The sequence below is a fragment of the Macrosteles quadrilineatus genome, unplaced genomic scaffold (assembly GCF_028750875.1).
Source record: "Macrosteles quadrilineatus isolate MER2022 unplaced genomic scaffold, UCM_ALF_1.0 Scaffold_1__1_contigs__length_201487025, whole genome shotgun sequence".
Classification (NCBI taxonomy): Eukaryota; Metazoa; Arthropoda; class Insecta; order Hemiptera; family Cicadellidae; genus Macrosteles; species Macrosteles quadrilineatus.
Window position 1 is genome coordinate 10,081,531 of NW_026542594.1, and position 24,833 is coordinate 10,106,363.

At 33.9% G+C, this 24,833-nt stretch overlaps 1 protein-coding gene across 4 annotated transcripts in view; it reads left to right on the top strand.

The window, feature by feature from the left end:
• LOC128996962 (uncharacterized) overlaps positions 1-24,833 on the top strand; it is a 55,181-nt gene that overhangs the window by 17,829 nt on the left and 12,519 nt on the right. For all 4 annotated transcript variants that reach the window (XM_054422549.1, XM_054422539.1, XM_054422531.1 and 1 more), the window contains 3 exons: positions 3,769-3,977; positions 19,895-19,932; positions 21,522-21,692. In XM_054422549.1, coding sequence (XP_054278524.1) covers positions 3,773-3,977; positions 19,895-19,932; positions 21,522-21,692 — 414 coding nt within the window. In that variant the 5' untranslated portion in view covers positions 3,769-3,772. The remainder of the gene's footprint in view (positions 1-3,768; positions 3,978-19,894; positions 19,933-21,521; positions 21,693-24,833) is intronic.

Sequence of the window (24,833 nt, forward strand, 5' to 3'; positions counted from 1 at the left end):
ACTTCCCTATAGGGAAATTCGCTAAAATAAAATGTTTGGTGAAAAAAATGAAAATCGGCTCATGAATTTGTAAGATAATCCCCCCCCCCTTTCCCACTACCGATAACTTTTTTTTATAATAGCAAGGTACCCCTTGTGACATATCAAATGACAAATGAATTTCACCAAAAATTTTCTTTTTCCCATGCTCTTTCATTTGATATGTCACAAGGAATACCTTGCTATTTAAAAAAAATAAGATGTAGGCAGAGGGAGAGGGGGGGGATGTGAATGTAACGTTGAATTCAAAACAATTGGGCCCCCTACGTCAATAGATGATTGATATGATGGGTTACGTACCTTTTTTATTCCGTCGTCAGCCCTAAAATAGTCAAAGGGTGACTAGTTTCGGGTCAGAAATGACCCATTTTCAAACCCATTTTCATCAAATCGATTGGTCCAAAATCCGACAGAAGTCTTCGTTAAGAGGTACAAACACATGTCGACACATAAAGTTCACACATTTACACAAAGCACATTTAAATAAAGCAGCCGGCTACATTTTATAAGAGACACACTGACGCAGGTAGCACGGCGGACACGACGGAACTAGCCGTTGTCGAAGCGGTGACATTGACCTTTGGGGTGGGGGTGCGTCAGCTGATAATGGTTAGCATTAGATACATTGTTGACAATTTCTATCCTATCGAATAATATGTTAGAGTCGGAATTTAGTTTTTCGTTCAGAACGTTCTGGGGGGATTTTTTTGTGGCTTTATAAAATGTTCTCTAAAATGTTCATGAGGGCACCTTTACTGCACTTGTGTAAAATTTGTAGATTATTTTGGCAACTATTGATGTTATGGTTGGCATTTAGCAAATGTTCTGCGAATTTGGAACGCTGTTGTGTCAATTTTGGTTTAGGGAGGTGTTCCTTGAACCTGGTTTTGAATGAGCGTCCTGATTGGCCTATGTACAATTTAGGGCAGTCGTTACAAGTCAACTGGTAAACACCAGTACCGTCTAGGTTGTCAGTATTATCTTTGTAGCTAGACTGGTTCAAATGACGTTCTAATTTGCTTGATGTTTTAGTGGCCAAAGTGATGTTATGTTTTTTCAGTTCGTTCTTTAAAGTGTAATGTAGACTGGCACCAAATTCAACAGAGACGAAGTTGCGAGATTTTTCATTTTGTTTAACAATATTGTTTTTATGTTTGTTCATAATCTTATCAATAATATTGCTGGGGTAACCATTATTGATAGCTATATGTTTCAATATAAGATATTCGTTATTGTAATCTTCTATGGACATTGGGATTTGTTAACAGACTAATGAAAATCCCAATGTCCATAGAAGATTACAATAACGAATATCTTATATTGAAACATATAGCTATCAATAATGGTTACCCCAGCAATATTATTGATAAGATTATTAACAAACATAAAAACAATATTGTTAAACAAAATGAAAAATCTCGCAACTTCGTCTCTGTTGAATTTGGTGCCAGTCTACATTACACTTTAAAGAACGAACTGAAAAAAACATAACATCACTTTGGCCAGTAAAACATCAAGCAAATTAGAACGTCATTTGAACCAGTCTAGCTACAAAGATAATACTGACAACCTAGACGGTACTGGTGTTTACAAGTTGACTTGTAACGACTGCCCTAAATTGTACATAGGCCAATCAGGACGCTCATTCAAAACCAGGTTCAAGGAACACCTCCCTAAACCAAAATTGACACAACAGCGTTCCAAATTCGCAGAACATTTGCTAAATGCCAACCATAACATCAATAGTTGCCAAAATAATCTACAAATTTTACACAAGTGCAGTAAAGGTGCCCTCATGAACATTTTAGAGAACATTTTATAAAGCCACAAAAAAATCCCCCCAGAACGTTCTGAACGAAAAACTAAATTCCGACTCTAACATATTATTTGATAGGATAGAAATTGTCAACAATGTATCTAATGCTAACCATTATCAGCTGACGCACCCCCACCCCAAAGGTCAATGTCACCGCTTCGACAACGGCTAGTTCCGTCGTGTCCGCCGTGCTACCTGCGTCAGTGTGTCTCTTATAAAATGTAGCCGGCTGCTTTATTTAAATGTGCTTTGTGTCGTAAATGTGTGAACTTTATGTGTCGACATGTGTTTGTACCTCTTAACGAAGACTTCTGTCGGATTTTGGACCAATCGATTTGATGAAAATGGGTTTGAAAATGGGTCATTTCTGACCCGAAACTAGTCACCCTTTGACTATTTTAGGACTGACGACGGAATAAAAAAGGTACGTAACCTATCATATCATTCTACATCAGTCCTGGTGGCAATAATGTTTAAAATAGATGATTCCCGCAAACTGCATATTTCTATCTATTGCGGTTTTTACATATATAAAGATGCAAGTTTAAAAAAAAACACCCTGTATATAATTCAGTTTTAAAAAATCTTTGTACAACTAAATCTAGAGTTCTACTGGACCGATTTTATTAATTAATGGGTCGTTGGAAAGCTTAATTCTTGTTTAAAATAAACAGCTTTTAACAATAAGCTGCAAACAGTTTTTTAGTCATAAACCTAAATTAAATACAGGTATTTTGCAGTGAATTTAGTTTCCAAATATAAGTTAACATAATTGATAATTGGAAACATTATAACAACATTAAGTACCCTTTTAAATTCATTTTAATTAACAAACGACATGTTTCGACACTTAGGTCATAGTAATGTTTTTATACAAATACAATAACATTAATGAAAGGAATAAATATAGTCATATGTTGAGGTAACTTAAAATTTAGAGGATCTTGATCTATTCTTTGTTTAATTTTGCATGTATTATATAATATTTCTGTTTTATTGCAATTGTAGGATTTTTTTTTCGAATATTGGATTTGTTTTGTTGATGTTCATGGTATTCAGTAAATTTTGAGGAAATCTTTTGTAATTTGTGTATATATGAAAATCTTCTTTGACATTTAATTTTGTTTTATTTCTTTCTTATTCTAGAATTTCTAAATTTTCATTTATATTTTTGTATTCATGTCGAGTTTTGATTAGGTGCTCAGCAAAATTTGATTTCATTGTCGTTTTGTTACCTGATTTTAACGCTTGTATATGTTCTTGGAACCTTTTTTTAAAGCTATGACTTGTTTGGCCAATGTAGGATTATGGAACATAATTTAACATAAGTTAACATAAGTATCATGGAAAAAAAAATTGAAGAAAATGTTTGTAAAGCACAGAATCAAAACTTTCTTTCAGTCATAGTCATAGTCAAGAATCTTAATTCATAAGTATACACGTTGTCCATGGATAGTGTCAAATCAATTCAAAACTAAAGCTTAAGACTATAATATAAAGCCATTTTCAATTTATCTAAAGAGTATTATACAAGTGACATGCACATGTTTAAATCACATTTGTTTAGATCTTCTTTAGAATAAAATAGGCTTAACTAATTATTTTTTGTTTTGTTTTAAAAGCTTACTAGACTATTCCATGTAATAATGTATTTGACGATTGAGATGTGCATTGTATCATTTGTGCTTAATTCATGAATATAATATGTCTATGTCTTTGTACTTAACGTTAATCATATTTTTAAATGTGTCATTGAATAATGCATGTATTTTATTTTATGTGTCTATCTTTGATGTCTAATTACCATGATATATTTTTATTTATCACTATGATTTTTATTCCATAAAAAGTAAATTTTACAATTTTTAGTACATTCGAGAGTGAGTGTAAAGTTAACTGTGTTTGATAATCAGGTACATGGTGGTGATCTCGGAGGATGATATAATTTGCCGCAGTTGTACGACGATGCTCAACAATCTGGACAGACTGGAGAAGGAGATGAGTTCAGCACGAGCTGTAATCTTGCGATTTCTGGAGAAGAAGTATGAATTAGAGGAGGGGGAGCTGCTCAACAGCCAAGTGGTGCTTCCCCCTCCCCCCACCATCCCAGACTCTGTCACAGGTTGTAGCAGTAGTGTCTGCTTAGCAGCCAGTTATGTGTTTGAATATTAAAAAATGTATTATGGGTACACCTGACAATAATAAGTCAGTCTCTTAAAATAAAAACTGGCATAGTAAAAGATTACCTTCACGATCTAACAGATTATATACAGTAGAACCCCTCATATCCGGCCTTGGTTTTACCGGTCCTCTGTTTATCCGGCCCCTTCCAGGAAGCCAATAAGAAAATGTTTTTCTCACATCTTACAGACGTTTAGATGCAAGCACTAGTCTTTGCGCTTACTCAAGTCATAAAATAAATTGTTCTCACTATTTATCTGTTTGTTTATCATTTATTTACTGTGGTTGATTATTTTCCAAAGTGGGGTTAGTACAGTACAGTACCGTACATTAATTTTTGTAGTTCACAAAATGGATAAGAAAGTTGAGTAACTTATAAATGCATGTACCATTTAAAAATCTTCAAGTCAAATTCATTGTCATTTTACCTCCATTATTATTTAATATTTTTTGTAGGCCTACCTGGAATCATAGAATGTATTTGTACTATCATTGCTTAACGACTTTAGCTTACAAATAATTTGTTTTTCTTTTTAAGTTATACGGACATGTTTATTCTTCTAAAAATAATCCCTTGAACAGACTTGAATGATACTTTTGACTGCATATATTGATAAAATAATATTAGATCAATAATATTATTAGATCAATGGTCATTTTCATAGTAGGTTGGTTTATCCGGCTAAATCGTTATCCGGCCAGGGGCTTGGTCCCGTGGTGGCTGGATATAAGGGGTTCTACTGTAGTATATAATAGGTTACGTACCTTGTTCCGTCTTCAGTCTTAACTTAGTCAATGGATGACTAGTTTCGGGAACAAAGTCCCATTATCAAATCCTTATTTAAAACATCATATTGAATATGGTCAAATATCCGACGTAAGTCTTCATCAATGTATACATGCAGGTTGACGACACATAAAATTTACACATTTTACAAAAAGTTACAAATACATTTACGATAGGCCGGCCACAATGAATACGGGACAAACCGACGCAGGTTACACGGCGGATATGACAGCTATTTATTATTACGAGCTTAAAAAGGATCGTGGTGTACCTCAGGGTAGCTGTCTTGGACCTATATTATTTAACCTTTACACATCTGACTTTCCAAGATTTGTACAGCATTGCACGGTCAAAATGTACGCTGACGATTGTCAGCTGCAGTTATCTCACTACCCTAAGATGGCCGACATTGCATTTGGCTTCATCAACGATGACCTACAGAACATCTACAGTTGGTCTAACAAAAATGGTCTGAATTTGAATGTCAAGAAATGCTGCGCAATCCACATAGCACCTCAACAACTTGTACATTCCCTCAATGATAGATCCTTGACCATTATGTTAAATGGCGAAGTGCTCATGGTCAGTGACAAGGTCAAAACCCTTGGTGTCACATTGGACAGTGATCTATCCTTTTCTGACCATATTAGTCAGACTGTACAGCGTTCTGTTGGTAGGTTGAGGGGGCTGTACAGATTCAGAAAACTGTTCAAATTCAAATTCAAATTCAAATAGTTTATTGCCATTAAGTATACATGTCATACAATAGGCCAGGTCAATGGAGATAATATACAATTCAAAGTACAATGTACAGAGTCAAGTGTAAATAGATGAACATGCTATACTAATAAACTAATAATACTGGGTTTTTGTACAAAAGTATTTGATATGTATTGATAATGATGATAATAATACTGTTTATAGTTAAGCAAACAAGTTGGGTAAGTGCCTATAACAAAATAATTAAGGCTAAAATTGGCAGTAAGATACAGCTTAAAACTAAATAACAATAAATTTTTAAATAAAGTTCACAGAAATAACATTATTATGAAAGATTATATCACAGTTCATGAAACCATTATTACATACTTTAGAAACAATACCCTACTTAACAATTAGAATTTTACAGAAAATCATCATGTTTGAAAGATAAAAATTCCTCGATAGAGTAGATAACCTTTCTGTTCAAAAAATCGGTCAATACATTTTTCAGTGACTTAATAGGCAAGTTGCGTACATTTTCAGGGAGGGCATTGAAAAGTTTAAGTTGTAAATATTTATAGCTGCGCTGTGTTGAGGCCAGTCTTAATGATGGTAACTCTAAATTATTCCTTAGTCTGGTGTAATGATTGTGAGTTAATGAGCGAGATGAGAATTGTTCAATATTTGTTTTTACAAAAATGATATTCTGCAAAATGTACACACTTGGTAAAGTAAGAATTTTGTATTCAGGAAAAAAGGTCTTACAACTAACTCTACTTTTTATGCCAGCTAGGATACGGATTGCTTTTTTCTGTTTTTTAAAAACGTTAACTGCCCCACTACTACTGCCCCACAAAATTACCCCATAAACTAAGTGACAATGAAAGAATGCATAATAAACATTAATTAACATACTTAAACTAACATGATTTTTCAACCTCCTGAGCAGAAACAAAGAGTTACTTAACCTTGCAACAACCATTTCAGTATGACTACGCCAAGATAACTTACAGTCTAATATGATTCCTAGCAGTTTAGCATTTGATACTTCAGATACAAGATTTGTCTGTGAAAAAATAATTGAAACAGTTTTGTCATTGTTTACTGAAAATTTATTTGCCTTAAACCAACTATCGGCTGCTATTTTCATCTCCTCAGTTTTAATTTTTACCTCTTGCAAAGATTTGCTTGAGACTATTAAGGAGGTGTCATCTGCATACAGTTACTGATTTTGAAGGAAGATTAGATGGAAGATCATTTATTGCAATTAAAAACAAAAAAGGGCCAAGTACAGAACCCTGGGGTACTCCTGCTGTGACTTCTTTCCACTGAGAGGTTTTATTGTTGGCTGATACCATCTGATATCTATCTCCTAAATATGATTTAAATAGATCTAAAGTTTTATCTTTTACACCATAGTAACTTAACTTATCAATCAACAGGCTATGAGAAACACAATCAAATGCTTTACTTAAATCTACTAAAGTTAACTCTAAAAAGGCGTGTGATTCAAAAGCATTCAGAATGTCATCAACAACTGACTTATAAGCATCGATAGTTGATAAACCGGCTCTGAAGCCAAACTGGGAGTTGCTTAGAAAATTATGATTACTAAAAAAGGCACTTATTTGGTTATAAATACAACACTCAATAACCTTAGCAAATACCGGGACAAGCGCAATCGGTCTGTAATTTGATGGACATGAAGTGTCGCCTTTCTTGTGAATAGGCACAACTTTTGTAAGCTTAAGATTATTTGGAAAAACACCATTTTGTAAAACTAAATTGATAATGAATGTCAGAGGGGGAACAAGAGCATACTTGAGTTTTTTTACAATGTTTGTTGTTAAACCATAACAATCCTTGCTGGTGGAGTTTTTCAGATTATTGATGATTAAGTCTATATCTTGTGGAAATACATGCTCCCACATGAAGTTAAGATTTTCAGTATAACATTGCTTTGGATGATTATTAAGTAAATCAAAAGAACTAGGCCTATTTGAGTTGCAGAGTGCATTGTTGTTTGAACCATCAAAATTTGCTACATTGACAAAAAAGTCATTGAAGTTGTCAACATCTATAATAGGGTTGGATTTATTTTTATTAAAACTACCAGATTCAGACTTTATAATATTCCAGGCCTCCTTACTTTTGTTATCACAAGTATTGAGTTTATGGTCATTAAACTTCAGCTTTGCCTCTTTGATTTTGCTTTTGTACATTTTTTTGCACCTAACATAAAACTCTCTATTTCTATTTATATCACCTTCTACCATTAATCTGTTGTGAAAAATTGTCAAAAACTCCCTTATCTTTGCAAGTTCAGGTGTAAACCATTTATTTTTATTTTTCTTAGGTCTAGAGTGGATTTTACTGGATTTAATTTTTTTTACAGGACAAAACTCATTGAATTGACAAAGAACTACATTTAAAAAATAATCAAAGGCCTCGTTAACATCATTAATACAAAACAAGTCACTCCAGTCAGTGTTCAATAAACATACATTTAACCTACATAAACTATCATTAGTTACTTTACGAATTTCTATGAGATCATTATTTTGACTAGATCTAGCATTAACAAAGCCATCTAAAATATTCATATTAAGTGAAAAGTGGTCAGAAATTTTATAAGGAACTAAGTCTTGAACAAATTTGGTGAAATCAATATTTGTTATAAAGTTGTCCAGGCAGGCCTTATTATGAGTGGGCTTAAAATTTGTCAATCTTAAATTAAAAGAATTTAATAAATTAGAGAATTCTCTGGATTGAGGACTATCAACGAGTATGTCTATATTAAAGTCCCCACCAATAACAAGGAATTTATTTTTAAACCTGGAGTCAACCCAAACTAAAAATTCTTCGAGTCTCTCTAAAAAATCATAAACACAGTAGTCTGGCGTTCTGTACAGAGAAATAAAAAGATAAACGTCACTCACAAGAACTGCAGCTGCTTCGAAACCGCTAACCTCTGTCCATCGATGAATGTCGATGATCCTGAAGTCCAGGCCCTGGACTATGTATATTGCAGTTCCTCCATATTGGCCACCAGGTCGGCAGTAGGCTGCGGCGAGGTCGTATCCAGCAGGAATGTAGATTTTTGCTTCATCTTCATTTAGCCAATGTTCATTAACCAGGAGAATGTGACAACCATATTCCTCTAATAGAATATCCAACTGCAAAGTTTTGTTTCTGATTGATTGTAGGTTTGTACATACTATAGACATGGTCCTATTTTCAGAAAAATCAGTAGGCCTACTACTATCTAAGCCTTTTGATCTAGTAGAGATGTTTGTAAGTTTTTTGCCATGGTGTTCTTTAATTGTTGTGACCTAGTAATTTCAGGTGTAGGGAAACCAGCAAAATTTACAATACTACTATCTGAATCAGAACTCTGCGGGTCGCCATTATTTGAGTCATTTTCGCTAGGAACAAGTCCATTATAGGAAAGCTCAATAGTTAGGCTACTATCACACTGCACTTGCTCGGGTTCAGGTTGATTCACCAACTTATCTACAATTGGTAGGCCTAATGTTTCGCTTTTGTCTAGCTGGTTTAAGTGGTAAGAGATCGAATCCTTTAGCATTTTACAAAGTTTATGCTTACCAGCGTAGTTCAGATGTAGTCCATGTTTGGTGTGATCACTTCTGCTGAAGGCAGTTTTCTTCAAAGTCACGATATTAGGAAACCTGGAGGTTTTAAGATCGGTTAACCTATCCAATAAATATGAATTAGTCTTTTTGATTTCACTATTCAGGTTAACTCCTAATTTATCATACCTGAGAGGTATTCCACTGACCAGGATGTTGGTGTTTTTAGTATTTTCCAAGAGTCTGTCAATGTTGAACTGGTGGGAAATATCTGGTTTGATAGATTTCACTGAATGATAAACTGGGTTGTTGTAAAAGTCATTAGTTCCTGCAAGAATTACTACAAAGTCCTTGTTAGTCAGATCCTTGCTCAATTTAACGTCACTGGTCACATCACAGAACCTGGCGTTAGGTTTGAAAAAAGTTGTTACATCAAACTTGTTACCAAGCTCTTCCTGAAGTAGTCTGCTGCAACCTCTTGCGTGGCTGTCCGCCAACAGGAGTACTTTTCTTTTCCTTTGCTTTGAATGGGAAGGTAGGCTAGGCTGTGAAACTGACTGACGTTGTGCTTCCTGAGTTTCGTCTAAATTAGCGAGGACACTGAACCTGTTCTCAAGTGTTAAACTCCAATCTTCAATTTGAATGTTATTAGGCCTACTTTTCTTGAAGTTATTTTTGTGAGAGCTTTTCACTGAGTTAAGCAAGGGGAAACAGTTAGTGCATGTAAGACTGGTTTCACTGTTTAGAGAGTTGAGCGACTTTTGAAGCTCAATTTTGTCTTCCTCTAGAGCCTTGATAACCATTGTTAAGCTACTAATTTCATCTTTAGCAGATTTAAGTTCGCTTACTAAAATTTGAGTTTGAAAATCAGGGGAATTGTGTTGGTTTTTCAAAAGACTTTCCTGCACAGATAGTTGTTTGATGAGACTATTGTTAAGCAAGGTGATATCGTCAAGTTGTTTTTTTAAACTTACAGTTTCGTTTGTAACACCATCTTCAGGACTAGTAGCTTGAGGGAGGCCTGATAAGCTTAGATCAGTCTGACAGCTAGAGTTCACACGCTTGACACCACAACGCAAGTTGGTATTGGAACCTTTACTGTCACTTTTTGGGGTGATTTGTTCCCTAAGCCTATTCCTCAGCAAATATTTATTTTTTTGACTAGACTGGGCTTTGGATTTTTGTTGTTTTTCATTAACACTCATGATCAGTAGATGTAAGCAGGAGCAAGAAAAAATGCAACAAATATGTCTGTTTATCAGTACTCTTGCTTTAACTGATAGTCTGTCATCACTGGAGGGATCAAAACTGATGAGACCTAGGCTAGGCCTAGTTTGGAAACTCTATTGTAAAAATCTTTTTCTTATGGAGTTAATGATTGATTACTTTATTACTCTTACAAGAGACCCAAAACTGCATGAAATGTATCAAATAGACTATAGTTCATTCCTTTTATTAGTAATTGTAGTAAGTCTAGACTGTTTGAATTTGAGGTTATATTTTCTTCTGTTCTAAAATAGTTAAATTTTTTATAAAATCAAAGTTAAAATTTCAATTTGAAGTAAAATACGGTTAGAGTTTATTACAATTTTGAAATATCTTACACTTTAAAACACTGTTTGAACTATTTTACTGTTAAATCACTTGTAAAATATCACTGTACTTAAAAGCTTGTGTTGTCTACCACTTAACCTCCATGCCATCTCTGCCTCTGTTACCAGAGGCAGCCATAACTCAGCTTGTGCAGTCACTGATTCTATCAGTATTTCAATACTGCTATCCTTCATACGGCAATAGTATCTCAAAGGAGAATATGGGGAGGATACAGAAGGTTCAGAACAGTGCCATCAGGTTTGTGTTCTGCCTCAGCCGCCGTGACCATGTGTCACCTTTCAGGGAGGCCCTGCACCTACTCCCCATGGATGCCGTATGTAGAGTGCTGACATGCTGTTCACAAAGCTCTCATTGTTGGAGAGCCTCAGTACCTCTGTGACAAACTCTCCCTTCGGCAGGATATTGCTTTGCGTAGCACCCGGCAGGACAAGCTCCTCCATTTTCCGAGGATAAGTGGTGAGGTTGGCAGGAGGGGGTTTGCCTATTTCGGTCCGGCATTGTACAATGGACTCCTAGCAAGCCTCAAAGGCCTGACTGTTATATATTTTAAAGAAAGCCTGAAATCTATATTTGCAAATTAGATTTAAGGCCAAATGTGATTTTATTTGTTAGACCTTAGTTTGTTATTATTTTGTCTGCTAGTCTTGTAAATATGTATGTACTGAATTGACGAAAGTTATTTTGATAAGCTGTTTGTACAGAAAATCGCTTGATAAATAAAGGCATTTTTATTTATCTATATATATAGTTCTGTAAGACCAAATCTTTACCAGAAAATTGTGGACGTCTGGTAAGTTGCAGAAAAGTGGGAAGGGGTCTTAAATTAAAGGTCTTGACCCCAGGGACTCGGGAAAAATAGCAGAATTCCCATAAAGTTACCAAAAAACTAGATAAAACGTTAAATATCCACCATAAGAAATGCATGGGGACTGAAAAACTTCTGCATTCTATCAGCTGTTACTTATTTATTTGCAATGTTGTTTACATTTATTCCGAAGGTCAATGTTGGTAAATAATGTTTCAAAATGAATCGTGTTTAAATTTTTTGTTTTCCGTTTTTATAATGAGTGAAGTAACTAGACAGGGTAGTGGAAGACCTGCAAGACGTGAAAGAGTGTCCAGGAATTTAACAGACTTAAGAAATGCAAAAGATAACGTCATGTAGGAACTAACTGTGAAAGAAATCCAGAAGCTGTTTTACAACCTGTCTTTAGAAGAACGCTGGAAATGAGTTAAGTGTTGTTTCTCACAATCTAGGTCCTCTTAAAGCACTTGCATGCATTGTGGCGCATTTCACTTCGCAGAGGTGGCCACAAAAATGGACATTTCAACGCATGTTGCCACAATGGACATGACACAACCACAAGTAAATGACGAACTAAAAGAACTGTTTTTACATGATTCGAACTTCATAAAAAACATAAGGCAATACAACAGTACAATGGCTTTTGCGTCGCTTTGCGCTACACAAAAAGAGATTCCGGGAAATGGGTCTTACTGTCTTAAAATTCAGGGACAAATTCATAGATATATTTCTGACTTACTACCGCAAAATGGAGAGTTGCCTTCATAATAATTAAAAATAATTTTAACCTTTACATTTGTTTCTCAAAATGGAAACTATAACAGAATTCGTAAGATTACAAAACAAATCTTCAATTTTAAACTAAAAAAAATATGTGCAATGTTTGGCTGTATGATTTCAGCTCTGATTCGTCGTTCTCTGTGCACGGTTCCATTTGTTAATATGTTGTGTTATTGATTTAATGATAATTTTACAATTGTATTTCATTGACACATCAGAAGCAACTAATATACGACTCCAACGGAAGAAAAACCAAGATATAAAACAAGAGACACTGTTTATTTAAGTAGCATAAAATTGATAATTCTAAAAACATATTTAGAACATTTGTTTTTTTATATATGTTTTTTTATTGTAGTCTAAATTAGGGGCTATGGCCCCTACAGGCCACTAGTTTATTATTATTTATTTATACCTGTATGACATGATATGCATTTTTTACAGTCCTTACTAATTTTACCATAAACAATGTGTGTGTGTTATTTACTTTTATAGTAAATTGGTTTATTCTTCATAAATACTAAAAAAACTGGGAAAGTGATTTTTATTTAGTGGGACCATTGTAATGGAAAAATAATAAAGAGGGTCATACATTAAAATATCTAAAAAAATAAAAATATAAAATTGAAATCTGTCCTTTTCTGAAGAATGGCCCTTATAGGAAATTTAATTGTCTACAACATTGACTTTACATATTTTTTGCTAAAACGTGGATATAGGCGAAAATATCTAGATAGTGCTGATTTTTTCGATTTTTCCAATATGGCGGCCGCGCGGAGGAGGGAGAATTGTGCATTTTGCATTTTAAACACCTACTTACCATCCTAGACAACATCTCTTGGCAGATTCTTAATCCAATGATGAGGAACTTAAGTCTATTCTCGAAAAGAGTACTTCACTCTGTCTTCCCCAACCAGTTCCAGTTACTGGCTCTGATGTTTTCGTCTACTGCGATATAAAGAACGGTAGAGAAAGATTGTATATCACTAAATTTTTAAGCAGACAAGCATTTAATTCAATCCATAACTTAAGTCACCCTAGAATAAAATCTATAAATAAAATGTTAACTTGAAGATATGTTTGGCCTTCAATAAATCGTGATTGTAAAGAGTGGACCTTGTCCTGTCGAGAGTGTCAACGTTTAAAGATTACTCGTCATGTTCAAACACCTATCAACGATTTCCCTTTGCCAAATTGTAGATTTAAACATATTCATGTGAATATAATCGGCCCATTACCCCAAGTGGGAAATCTTTGTTACTGTCTTACTTACAGTAGTAGATAGGTTCACAAGATGGCCAGAAGCACACCCCTTGCAAGGTATCTCTGCCGAAGAAGTCTCATCAGCTCTTTTCAATTGTTGGATATCAAGGTATGGTGTGCCCTTGCGAATAACAACAGACCAGGGTAAACAATTTGAATCTGCACTCTTTGCTGAGTTTGGAAATTTGTGTGGATTTTCAAGATTAAGGACAACAAGTTACCACCCGTGCGCAAATGGCATGGTGGAAAATTTCCACAGACAACTCAAGGCGGCCATCATGTGCCACTCCGCCTCCACGTGGGTCGAATCCTTACCCACAGTGCTTCTTGGAATAAGAAATACTTTCCGTGTGGATCTGAACACCTCGTCTGCTGAAATGGTTTTGGGAGAGGTTTTACGCCTCCCTGGCGAGTATTTTATGTCAAAAACCAAGCTGGCACCCTTAGAGGATCCGACTAATTTTGTGTCTCGATTACGACTCAAGATTTCATCAATAAAACCAACAAATATCAAGAGACACCGCAATAACAGAAGCTTCATTTTTCGTGATTTGGACACATGTTCGCATGTTTTTCTGAGAGTGGATGCTATGAGAAAATCTTTACAACATCCATACACCGGACCTCATCCAGTGATCAAGAAAGACAGTAAAACTATCACAATAAAACTGAATGGTTCTAATGTTAAAGTTAGTCTTGACAGAGTTAAACCGGCCTATGTCCTTCAGAATGATGAAGTTAAGCTCTCAACTGTATCTCAAACCTCAAAAGATGTGGATTTTCAAAAGTCGTATACGACAAAGTCTGGAAGAAAAGTGAGATTCAAGAATCCAATTTCAGTTTTATGGAAATTGCCTTTGTCCATGCTGTTATTATTATATTAATTTTTTTTTTGTTATTTGTTTTTTTTTGTGACTTTTCGGAACCCTCCATGGACTTCCAGTCTTCGCAGGGGGCTCCTGTGGTGAGCTGACAGATGTTTTAATATTAGTTTTATTGAATTTTGGTTTAAAAGTATGGGGAAATGGCACTGAAATCATGAAAATCTTTCCAAAAAAATGATTTTTTTTATTAACTTTTTTTATTGTTTATAATGTTAAAAACAATAAACAAGTGTCAAAAAAATTAAAAAATATCTTTTTTCATTTTTTAGGCATTTTTTTGAATTGTGGAACAGGTTCTTGAAAAAGCCGGTCGGACGACTTTTTTCAACTCATTAAATATTATATAACTTGAGTTGTAATTGTTAGATTTTAATGATTTCAACGTTAAATTGTAGGATATAATGTCCTCTAAATATTTAGGTAGCTTGATAAGTATAGTCCAATAAGTAATAAATAAGCAAGCTAATTTCGAAAAAATAATGTAAAAATTGATAAAATTGTTTTATACTTTTTTTATATGTCTTTTTATGATCATACATGGCTAATTCTACCTAAATATTTACATAATAACAGCCCAATCATATATAACAAATTTCAACAATGTAGCTTAAATGGTTTTTGAGTTATATCAGTTTGTATAGCAAAGATTTTTAATAAATCGAATTCGCTTGGATCGCGTTGCAAAGTACCCTCAAACTGTAGTTAGAAAAGATTTGTCACTCAAATATTTTTTTATATGCATGTAAATATAAACACTATTATGTATTTTCATACATATATAGGGTGGCTGGTTATCAGTGTCACAAAATGTTTTTGGCGTAAGTACAAAGTAAATGCAGTGTAATGATGCATATAAAAGGTTCCAAGTCCAAAAATTAGCTTCCCAAAGAATTATTTTATGTTTTTCAAAAATAACTATGTTTTCAAACTTAATACAGCTATTTCTCAATTACCTGTAAATGGATTTGAGTAGACAATGTCATTTTCGTGTTCTACATTAAATTTTGAATAAGAATAATATAAAATGACGGAGTATCAGTTGTAAAAACTCCATTGTAAATAGATTCAAATTTCAAAGATAAAATTAAGATGTTTGAAAAATATTTAAAAAACATTGGTTTATTGTATTTGTTCACACCCTGTATACAAGAAAGTGTCCGAATATGTTAAAAACTGCGCCATTTTATAAGCTTTCCAACCATATGTTACACTATTGAGGTTTAGATATTCTGCTGTTTGTTTTAGTGGTTTGAATAGCAGAAAATAGGGTGTCTTTAACATTTAAAACATAGAAAGCCGGTATGTATTAAGCAAAAGTTGTATTTTTGTTTCAGCTTTAACAGTAAAAACAATAAAAAAGTTCCCTGTTTTCTGGTATTCAAACTACTAAAACAAACAACAGAATATCTAAACCTCAATAGTGTAGCATATGGTTGGAAAGCTTATAAAATGACGCAGTTTTTTACATATTCGGACACTTTCTTGTATACAGGGTGTGAACAAATACAATAGACCAATGTTTTTTAAATTCTTTTCAAACATCTTAATTTTTATCTTTGAATCTATTTACAATGGAGTTTTTACAACTGATCCTCTGTCATTTTCTATTATTATTCTTATTCAAAATTCAATGTAGAACACGAAAATGACATTGTCTACTCAAATCCAATTACAGGTAATTGAGAAATAGCTGTATTAAGTTTGAAAACATAGTTATTTTTGAAAAACATAAAATAATTCTTTGGGAAGCTAATTTTTGAACTTGGAACCTTTTATATGCATCATTACACTGCATTTACTTAGTACTTACGCCAAAAAAATTTTGTAACACTGATGACCAGCCACCCTGTATATTAAAATTAAAAACTAGGAAAATGTTAAATCCTAGTGCCTGCCTTTATTGGTCAGCTGATGAAACAAATAACATAAATAAAACAGGTGCCATGTTAGTCTGTTTTGTTTGTTAACACTCTGTGTTGTTTGTTATTGTACCTCAAACAGATTTATATTGTTTAGTGATTTTTATTAGTGATTTACAATGGGAAGAATTTCCATTAAAAGAAAAAAACATTCAGCTAAAGAATAAACAAAATGTAAGTATTCGGTACAGTAGTACAAATACAGAAACAATAGACAATATTTGTGAAGTGACAAGTGAGGTTAGTGTGTTGCCTAGTTTTCAACAAAACTCAAATGAACCTGAACCTAGCACCAGTAGATGTAATTTACAGCAATGTAAACCTGAGAAACCTACAGGATTTGCTCTGTATAGTACATACAATGATCAAATTAGAATCAATCAATCCGCGCCAAGTTATGTTATACTTGACAAAAGCCTACTTACTAAGTTCTTATGTACTTTTCCATGTTCTGAATGTTTAAACAAAACTCTGTCAACTGAAGAATGTATTCAGGGATATGCTTCAGTCATAAAAGTAAAATGTGAGACTTGTGAGTCTGAAACAACCTTTGAAACTTTGCAGCGGTTAGGCCATGCAACGAATAACTCAACACGAGCTCCTTACGATATAAACCGTCGTATGGTTCAGTCATTCATGTCACTAGGTAAAGGTTATAGAGGTATAGAAACCTTCAGTATGCACCTTAACACGAAGCCTATTCAATTAAAATCTTTCAAATGGCATATGGAAAAAATACACCAGGTAGGTATGTTAAGAATCCGCTGACGCAAATATTGAAGCAGCTCGATCCGAAGTGCGCAAAGCCTATTGTGAGGTGGATAACTTACCTTAAGATTACAAAGGTCCGTTTGACATAACTGTAAGCTACGATGGGAGCTGGCAAAAAAGGGGGTTCACTTCTAAAAACGGAGTCGGCTGTTGTGTAGAAGTATTTACTGGACTTGTAATAGACTATGAGGTACTGACAAAATATTGTCGGTCTTGTGAGGCAAAGAAAAATGAGCTGGGTGGTAATTCAGAGGACTTCAAAACCTGGTTTCTAAACCATAAAACTCAATGTCAAAATAATTATGATGGGCCATCTCCCAATATGGAGGTAGTTGCAGGAGAGCGTATTTGGCAACGAAATGCCACTGTAGTCTCCGATGGGGATTCCAAAACTTATTCTCACCTGACTGATTTAAAACCTTATGGGGACACTAAAATTGAAAAGGTTGACTGTCTCAACCATGTGGCTAAACGATAAGGAACAGGATTGAGAAAAGTTGTAGCAGACTTCACTGGCAACGGAGAACCACTAGGAGGAAAAAAGCATGGTAGCCTAAAGGGCACAACAATTGACAAACTTACAAGTTTCTATAGAAACGCCATTCAGAACAATTTAGGCGACATAGGAAAAATGAAAAATGAAATTTTTGCTACTTTGGAGCATTGCAATTCAACAGATAGCAAACCTCGTCATAGCAAATGCCCTCAAGGTTCAGCATCTTGGTGTTTCTTCAACAGAGCCATATCAAATAACGAACAGCCTGCAAGCCATGAAGTAATGTTAAAAACACCTCTAAATGACAAGGTTGTAAGTAAGGGTCCAGGTCTTACCATGAGTACTACGGTAATAGCTTATTCCCTATATGGGAAATTCGCTAAAATGAACCTAAAAATATTTAATTCTGAGCAATGTACAGACAAAACTCTAATTTTATTTATTTAGATATAGAAAGAATAGATAGATATACATACAGTGTGAGTCCCGGGGTGGTGTAATTTTTTTTTTTTAGTTATAGATAGAATAATGAGACTTGGTATATAAAAAATAACCATAAATGTCAACTACTGTATTTTAAGCGATTATAATTTTGTTATCCCATAAGGGGGCAGCCCACGAGGAGTCATACAAAATTCTTAAATGGCAGTATAGGTCAAGTTTAGTATCGAATTAAAGGTCTTAGTTGGTAAAAAACATTACCCCAAACCCGAACTTAAAAGGACAACCAAGTCAAAAATTGCAGCAGTTCAAAGATTCATTGAATTGCAATGCTATTATACGCTACTTCCTCAGGGAGCGCCTGCTAGAATTCGTAAGAAAATCATAAACTTATGCATAGGTCGATATGCACATCAAATTAAAGGTCTTTATTGGTAGAATACAATGCCAAAAATGTTTTCCCAAAAGAACAACTGAGTAAAATATGGCAGCCATTCAAAGATTCAAAATGGCAGATTAAAGAAATATTTAAACTGATGCCGTTTTCAACTCGATTGTCCATTTTATTTTGGGTTTGCGGCACTGTGTTCTACTAACTAAGACCTGTAATGTGATACCAAACTCGACCTTTGCTGCTATTTAAAGATTTTGTCTGACTCCTCTTGGGCTGCCCCAGGGGGAGCTTTTAAGGGATGCTTTGATGCTTTTAAGGGATACAAAAAATGATAATAGCTTAAAAGAGTACTCATTTATGGTCATTATTGATATACCAAATCTCATTACTTGATCTAAAATGGTAAAGATTTTTGACACTGTCCCGGGAATGATCAATTACACTGTATTTTATTAAAGGAATTTGATGCTCTACAACCCTCTAGCCTACATTTTTTTTAGGTACATAGCAGAATTGGGTCAAAAGGATAAAAAATGTGAGGGAAGATGAATTTTTGTAAATTTACAGACTTTTAATAGGAGATAACAAAAAGACTATCTCGTATTACAAGATATTAAAAAAATGTTACTGGGCAAGGCTTGTTTCAAATTTAATAACTTTTCATTTTGTTATGGGTTTTCATGTAGCTAGGATATTTTCGATATGCTCACTTCCTTACAAAGTAAATAATTGTTTTCCAAACATTTCTCTATACCTTTTTTTGAGCATTCTTCACCTGGACTAATAATTCTGAGTTAGTGTTTTATTTTATTGACGGTGTTAATAGAATCATGGGTCCAGCTCGTTACCACATTTTGCAGCGAGATAGTCGTACTGCTAACCCACTGACCCTCAAGTAGTACGTTGAATCTAACCTTTTAACGCTAATGTCATTATGTGCTTATACTGGCAATCAACTTGTTGGCCCAACGGTGGCATTGTAGCTCAGTTGGCTCAGGCGTACTGAGGAGTCTAGCCTTGAGGTCTTTCCACATGCACTGGTTTGAATCCCGAACGTGTGCAGTCCATAGTGAGCTAGCTTAGCTGGAGGGAGGGCCCACCTGAAATAAATGGTGTCTGGCTTGGGTGAAAGTTTACAGTATTAGTGAGTTTAATAAGGACTGCAACAAAAGTTTTGCTTCTTTTTACATCAGTATAGATGTAGAGGTCAAGGGTTTGACTTTTGTTTTGGTTAAAAATTGACATATCGTGCTGAATTACATATATTATAAAAGACATAAAAGGACATAACCTAAAAAATATGAATAGATAAATGAAAAATCAGTTGTCAATGAGTCAACTAGCTGAGGTTGAGGTTGAATTAGTTTATCACAAATTCAGAGTGTTTGTAATGACTTATTTGTAACTTTCAGCTTTCAAGAAACCTGAGTCTTCAGTACCTACATTCCATGTAAGTACAGTAACTTAATTAAATTTCTGTAACATTACATGATCATTCTTTGTCACTTAATACCGATAATTCAAGACAAACTCCGTTAATATTGTTGGATAACTTTATTCAATGATGTGTAAAAAATGTTCAATGTTAAACAAAATATGGATTTTTTACTTTTGCAACGTATTTAAAATATTTTGCATTACAAGTTGGATGTTTCTTGTACTTACAAAAGTACTCATTGTACTTATCTACAATAGTAATAAGAGTTGGTAAAATTTGTTTTTCTTCTCAGTAAGCAATAACTGTGTTGATGATAAAAAAAATATTAATTGTTTAAAGTTGTATCCAGAGGTGTTTAAGCATTGCGCTTCAGTTGTGTTATGTTAATTATTTGGTAATTCCTACCTTCTCAGTGCACCATCGGAAAATTAAATTAAAACACCACCAGAAAACCACGGAAAAAAAGAAAAATATTTTTTACGCCAAAATTTGCCATGTGAGCACTCAAATTAAACGATAGAGCAAGCTGAACCAGAGTATTCAATTTTTAAGATCTGATGAATATTAACAGAGATACGGCCGGTAAAGCGCCGGAAAACGAAAAAATAACTAAGCTATGACTGGAAAAGGGTTGGTTAGGTTACGTTGGTTTAGGTTAGGTTACTAACAATACCAATGTTATTGATAACATAACCTAACTTAATCCAACCCAACATAATCCAACCTAAACCCGACCTAACCTAACCTAACCCAACCTAATCCAACACAACTTAACCAAACCAAATTTCCGGTCGAAGCTTAGTTATTTTTCCGTTTTCCGGCCGTATCTCCGTTAATATATATCGGAGCTTAAAACTTCTTGCACATTCTTTTTCAGATCGCTCTACCGGTTGATTTGAGTACCCACATGACATATTTCTCCGAAAATGTTGTTTTTCCGCTTTTCCAGGGTTTTCCGATGTTATTTGCTTGATCATTTTCAAAATTAAGGTGTTATATCCTACATTAAAAAAAAATTTTCCGAGGGTGCACTGAGAAGGTAAGAATTATCAATTATTTTAGTGCTTAGTTATTTTTAATAACTGAACTGAGGTCCTGTGGAAGTCAGTTGTCCTTGTAACAAGGCAAATTATTTTTCGTTTAAGAAAGGAAAAATTTTAGAATATTTTTATTTTGTCTACTATTATTGTTGGAGGTGCAAAATCTTAGATCACTGAAACACAGCCTTTACGGTAACCTAACGGCTAAAGGTTATATCAACATTGAATACTAAGATATTAAGTTGAGAGGAATTGTTTTCATTGAGATTCAATCTTATTGGGTTTTCTCTAACTGAAACCCTCAACTTCCACCATCTTTTCAGATTTTCTATAATTAGGATATCTGAAATTTTCCACACATTGGATGAGAACATCAGAATGGTTTCATCTTGTTTCAACTGCTTACTTATTTTTTCGAAGTCTTCCACGCCTAGACCAGTCTTGCACATTAGATGATATTTTACAAGCGAATAACAAAGCCATATCGGTAGCTAATTTTTTGAAAAGCGAAGTCTGATTTCCGGACACGGAAAGTAAGTAAGTGCTTACTTTATATTGCAGGAACGTAAAAAGCAGTCTGCTGCGGCAGAGGTAGAAGGAAAGGCCAATGTATGGATGCAGTGTGACCGATGCAAGTACACCACACCTTACAGTTCCTTCATGATCAATCATATACATAAACATGGAGAAGACAAGAAGCTCGAGCAACCTGAGGACAATGACACACCCCAGGTTCTATAAACTTATATTTTTTATGACTTTTTCATAGTTGGGAAAGTTAGTCAAAATTTCTAACTAGTTAGAAGTTAGAAGTTAGTCCCATAAAAAGTAACTGATAGAAGTTACTAGTTAATTGGTTTAAAAAGTAACTGATAGAAGTTATTAGTTAGTTGAAAAACTAACTGATAGAAAATAAAGTTAGTTTTCAACATTTGTAGAAGATAGCTGTTTGTTGGACGGTTGTTTTAAAGGATTTCATATGTAATGAAATAATGACACATCTTGGTTACTAATTATCGTGTTTTAATGAAATCTATATATTAATAGGCAAGCATGTTTCTTTAAAACCTTTTTTCTCAGCTCGTGTGAATCGTAGGGAAAATCTACGCATACCGTTGGAAAGCTATTTTCCTGTAGGTGTGCAGAATCCCTTTATAAATTTAAATAGGCTCAAAGATAAGCACAAAAAATGAGTTTAAAATTTTGAAAAAATTAACATGGATCTTATGCGTTGCTATGCTGGTTACGAAATAACAACGAAATATAAACAGAAAATCAAAACAAATGGAGGAAACTCCAATCACATGTTTTATTTACAGTGTGGGGTGAAAATAGATAAGTGAGTACATTACATATTTTTGGTCGAGTTTCGACCACTGGACGACCACTAGTATTAATTAAACATCGTCACATTTACATTACATGTAATGTAAAAACATTCATTACTACAACAAAATTTACTTTATATGTCTATTATTAAACTTTAAAAGAAGTTGTTTTTCAAAATTGGTGTCGCTGATTCTTCCTCGTCTGTTACTCTGTTAGTGATGACTAGGCTTGCCGCTCTGAACAGGCGTTCGCAGTGAACAAAGGTGTTTTTAGCGAATTTCCCTATAGGGAAGTAGCTATTACCGTAGGTCTCATGGTAAGACTTAAGCCCGGGACCGATTTACTTTTTCATTTTGATGTCCCCAGAGGCCAAAAACACCATTCGTTCAAATTTTTATATATGTATATATATATATATATATATATAGATATATATATAGATTTATATATATATGTGTCCGTGAACACGATAACTTGAGTAATTTTTATCCGATTTTGATGAAATTTGGTTTGAAGGTGTAAGGTGGGATAAACTTGAATGAGTTCGCGATCCAGCATGATCGGACCATGGGAACAGGGTTTTATGGGGGGGTTTTATGGGGTAAAAATTGGTTTTTCTCACTTTTGACCCTCAAAAAACAAAATTTCCCAATTTTTCTCTAAACCTTCTTAAAGAGCTTAAAAAAACAAACAATTCAGTATATCAAAGTGTTTTTGTACGGTTATTGGTTACGGAGAAAACTAAAAAAAATTGGAAATTTAAAATTTCCATGTTATTCTTATGGAGAATATTGTAAAATTTTGTAGTTTGCTTGTTTATGGATATCTTTTGATCAAACTCGGCAAATATATTCATTTTATACTAAGCAATAATTATTTTACTTAAAACACACACTTTATTAGTTTCCTTGTAGCAGCAAACCTAGGTACTCGTTAAACCTAATGTTATTTAAATAGATCGATTGAAAATCAATTCAGCCAAATGGAAATTCGCTTAGACGGCAGGTTTGCTGCGGCGGGGGTATTTTAATTTGTAGATTTATATTTGTAGTTATCTTATTATAATGTATTTGTTTCATGACTAGTGAATATTTTGTTAGTAAATTTATGTAAATTTATAACTGAATAATGATATACACATTAGTTTGCCGTGAGTGAATACTGAAGCAATGTCAGTGTGGTAGTCCGGTACACATCGGCAACGTCGCAGATTCGCACGTGCTCCCGCCCGGCTGGGAAATATTGTACAAACACCAGGTGACCCGCTACCAGTCACGGGAGAAATCATACGTTTTAAAAATTAGCAGCAGCATAAAAACTATTGTGAATAAAATTTTTTTAATGCATGAAAATGTTAACAATGAATCTACCAATAAGCCATAAAAATTTCAGAAAGATTGGCTCAGTGGTTTGTTTACAAATAAATTTTAAACTTCAGTGTTAGTGCAGTTTCTTAAAAACCGGTACTTTTTAGGATATTTCAACTATATAAATTTTTCTGGTAAACGGAAATCTTTTTAATTGACTCCATGTAAAATGTATTTAAACCAGCTTATATTTAATTTTTGTTTCAACAAAATCGGATAATTCATCTCAGATATATTTAGGCTCAAACTCGAGTGCACATATTTATTTCCCCGACAAAGGTGGTACAAAAACTTGTCATCACTCTGTTTTCAATAGTTCAAAAGACAAAAACAAATAGTGATCCATCTCACCTTTCCTGTCATAAACATTACTTTCGATACACAGACATAAGTTACAACTGAAGTTCCCGGTTAGGTAAAAACACAGTTTGTTGATGTTCAATTAGCTGAATTTTACACTAAAATGTATTGTACAACAATTAATGGAAAGCAATTAATGGATTACGAAATATCAGATAATTTTTTAAAGTCTGATGAAGTAGTTTTTCCAGTGTGATAAAAGTATAGTTTACTACTAAATTTAAAAGTGACCTATTTGTGGCGAGATAAAGTTTAAAAGAGCATGGGAAACACATTGAGAAACACACTATAACTAACTGTACTAAAAAAATAAAAATTATATTCATTAAAAAAATATATATAGGCCTATTCTACTTCAAGTTAAAAACGAGACCATCATACTTTTTCTCCACTTACCTCGAAGCACTTGTGACAGATGCTTTAATTATTTTTGTTTTGGGTACAAACAATAAATATTTTAACGTGTTTCCACCCTTTCATTTATTCAACTTGTTGAAATATGTCACTTAAGATTGGTCACTTGATATCACACTCGCCCGCCATTGCAAACAAATATTGTTAATCTACTCCTACTTAATTAAAACTGTTCACCCTAATAACTTATGTATTTAAAATATTTAACTATCACACTAAAATATATATAACGACAAGACAACTAAGAAACTAACAAAAAATTAACACCTGTCACGGCCAGATATTGAAAATTGACTGAAGTGAAGACATTGTTTTGACCCTTGAGATTACAGTACATATCAATCGCCAAACAAACATTCCCCCTTCCCACCCTTTGGTGCTTGGGGTGTTGTTATTGGCTGCC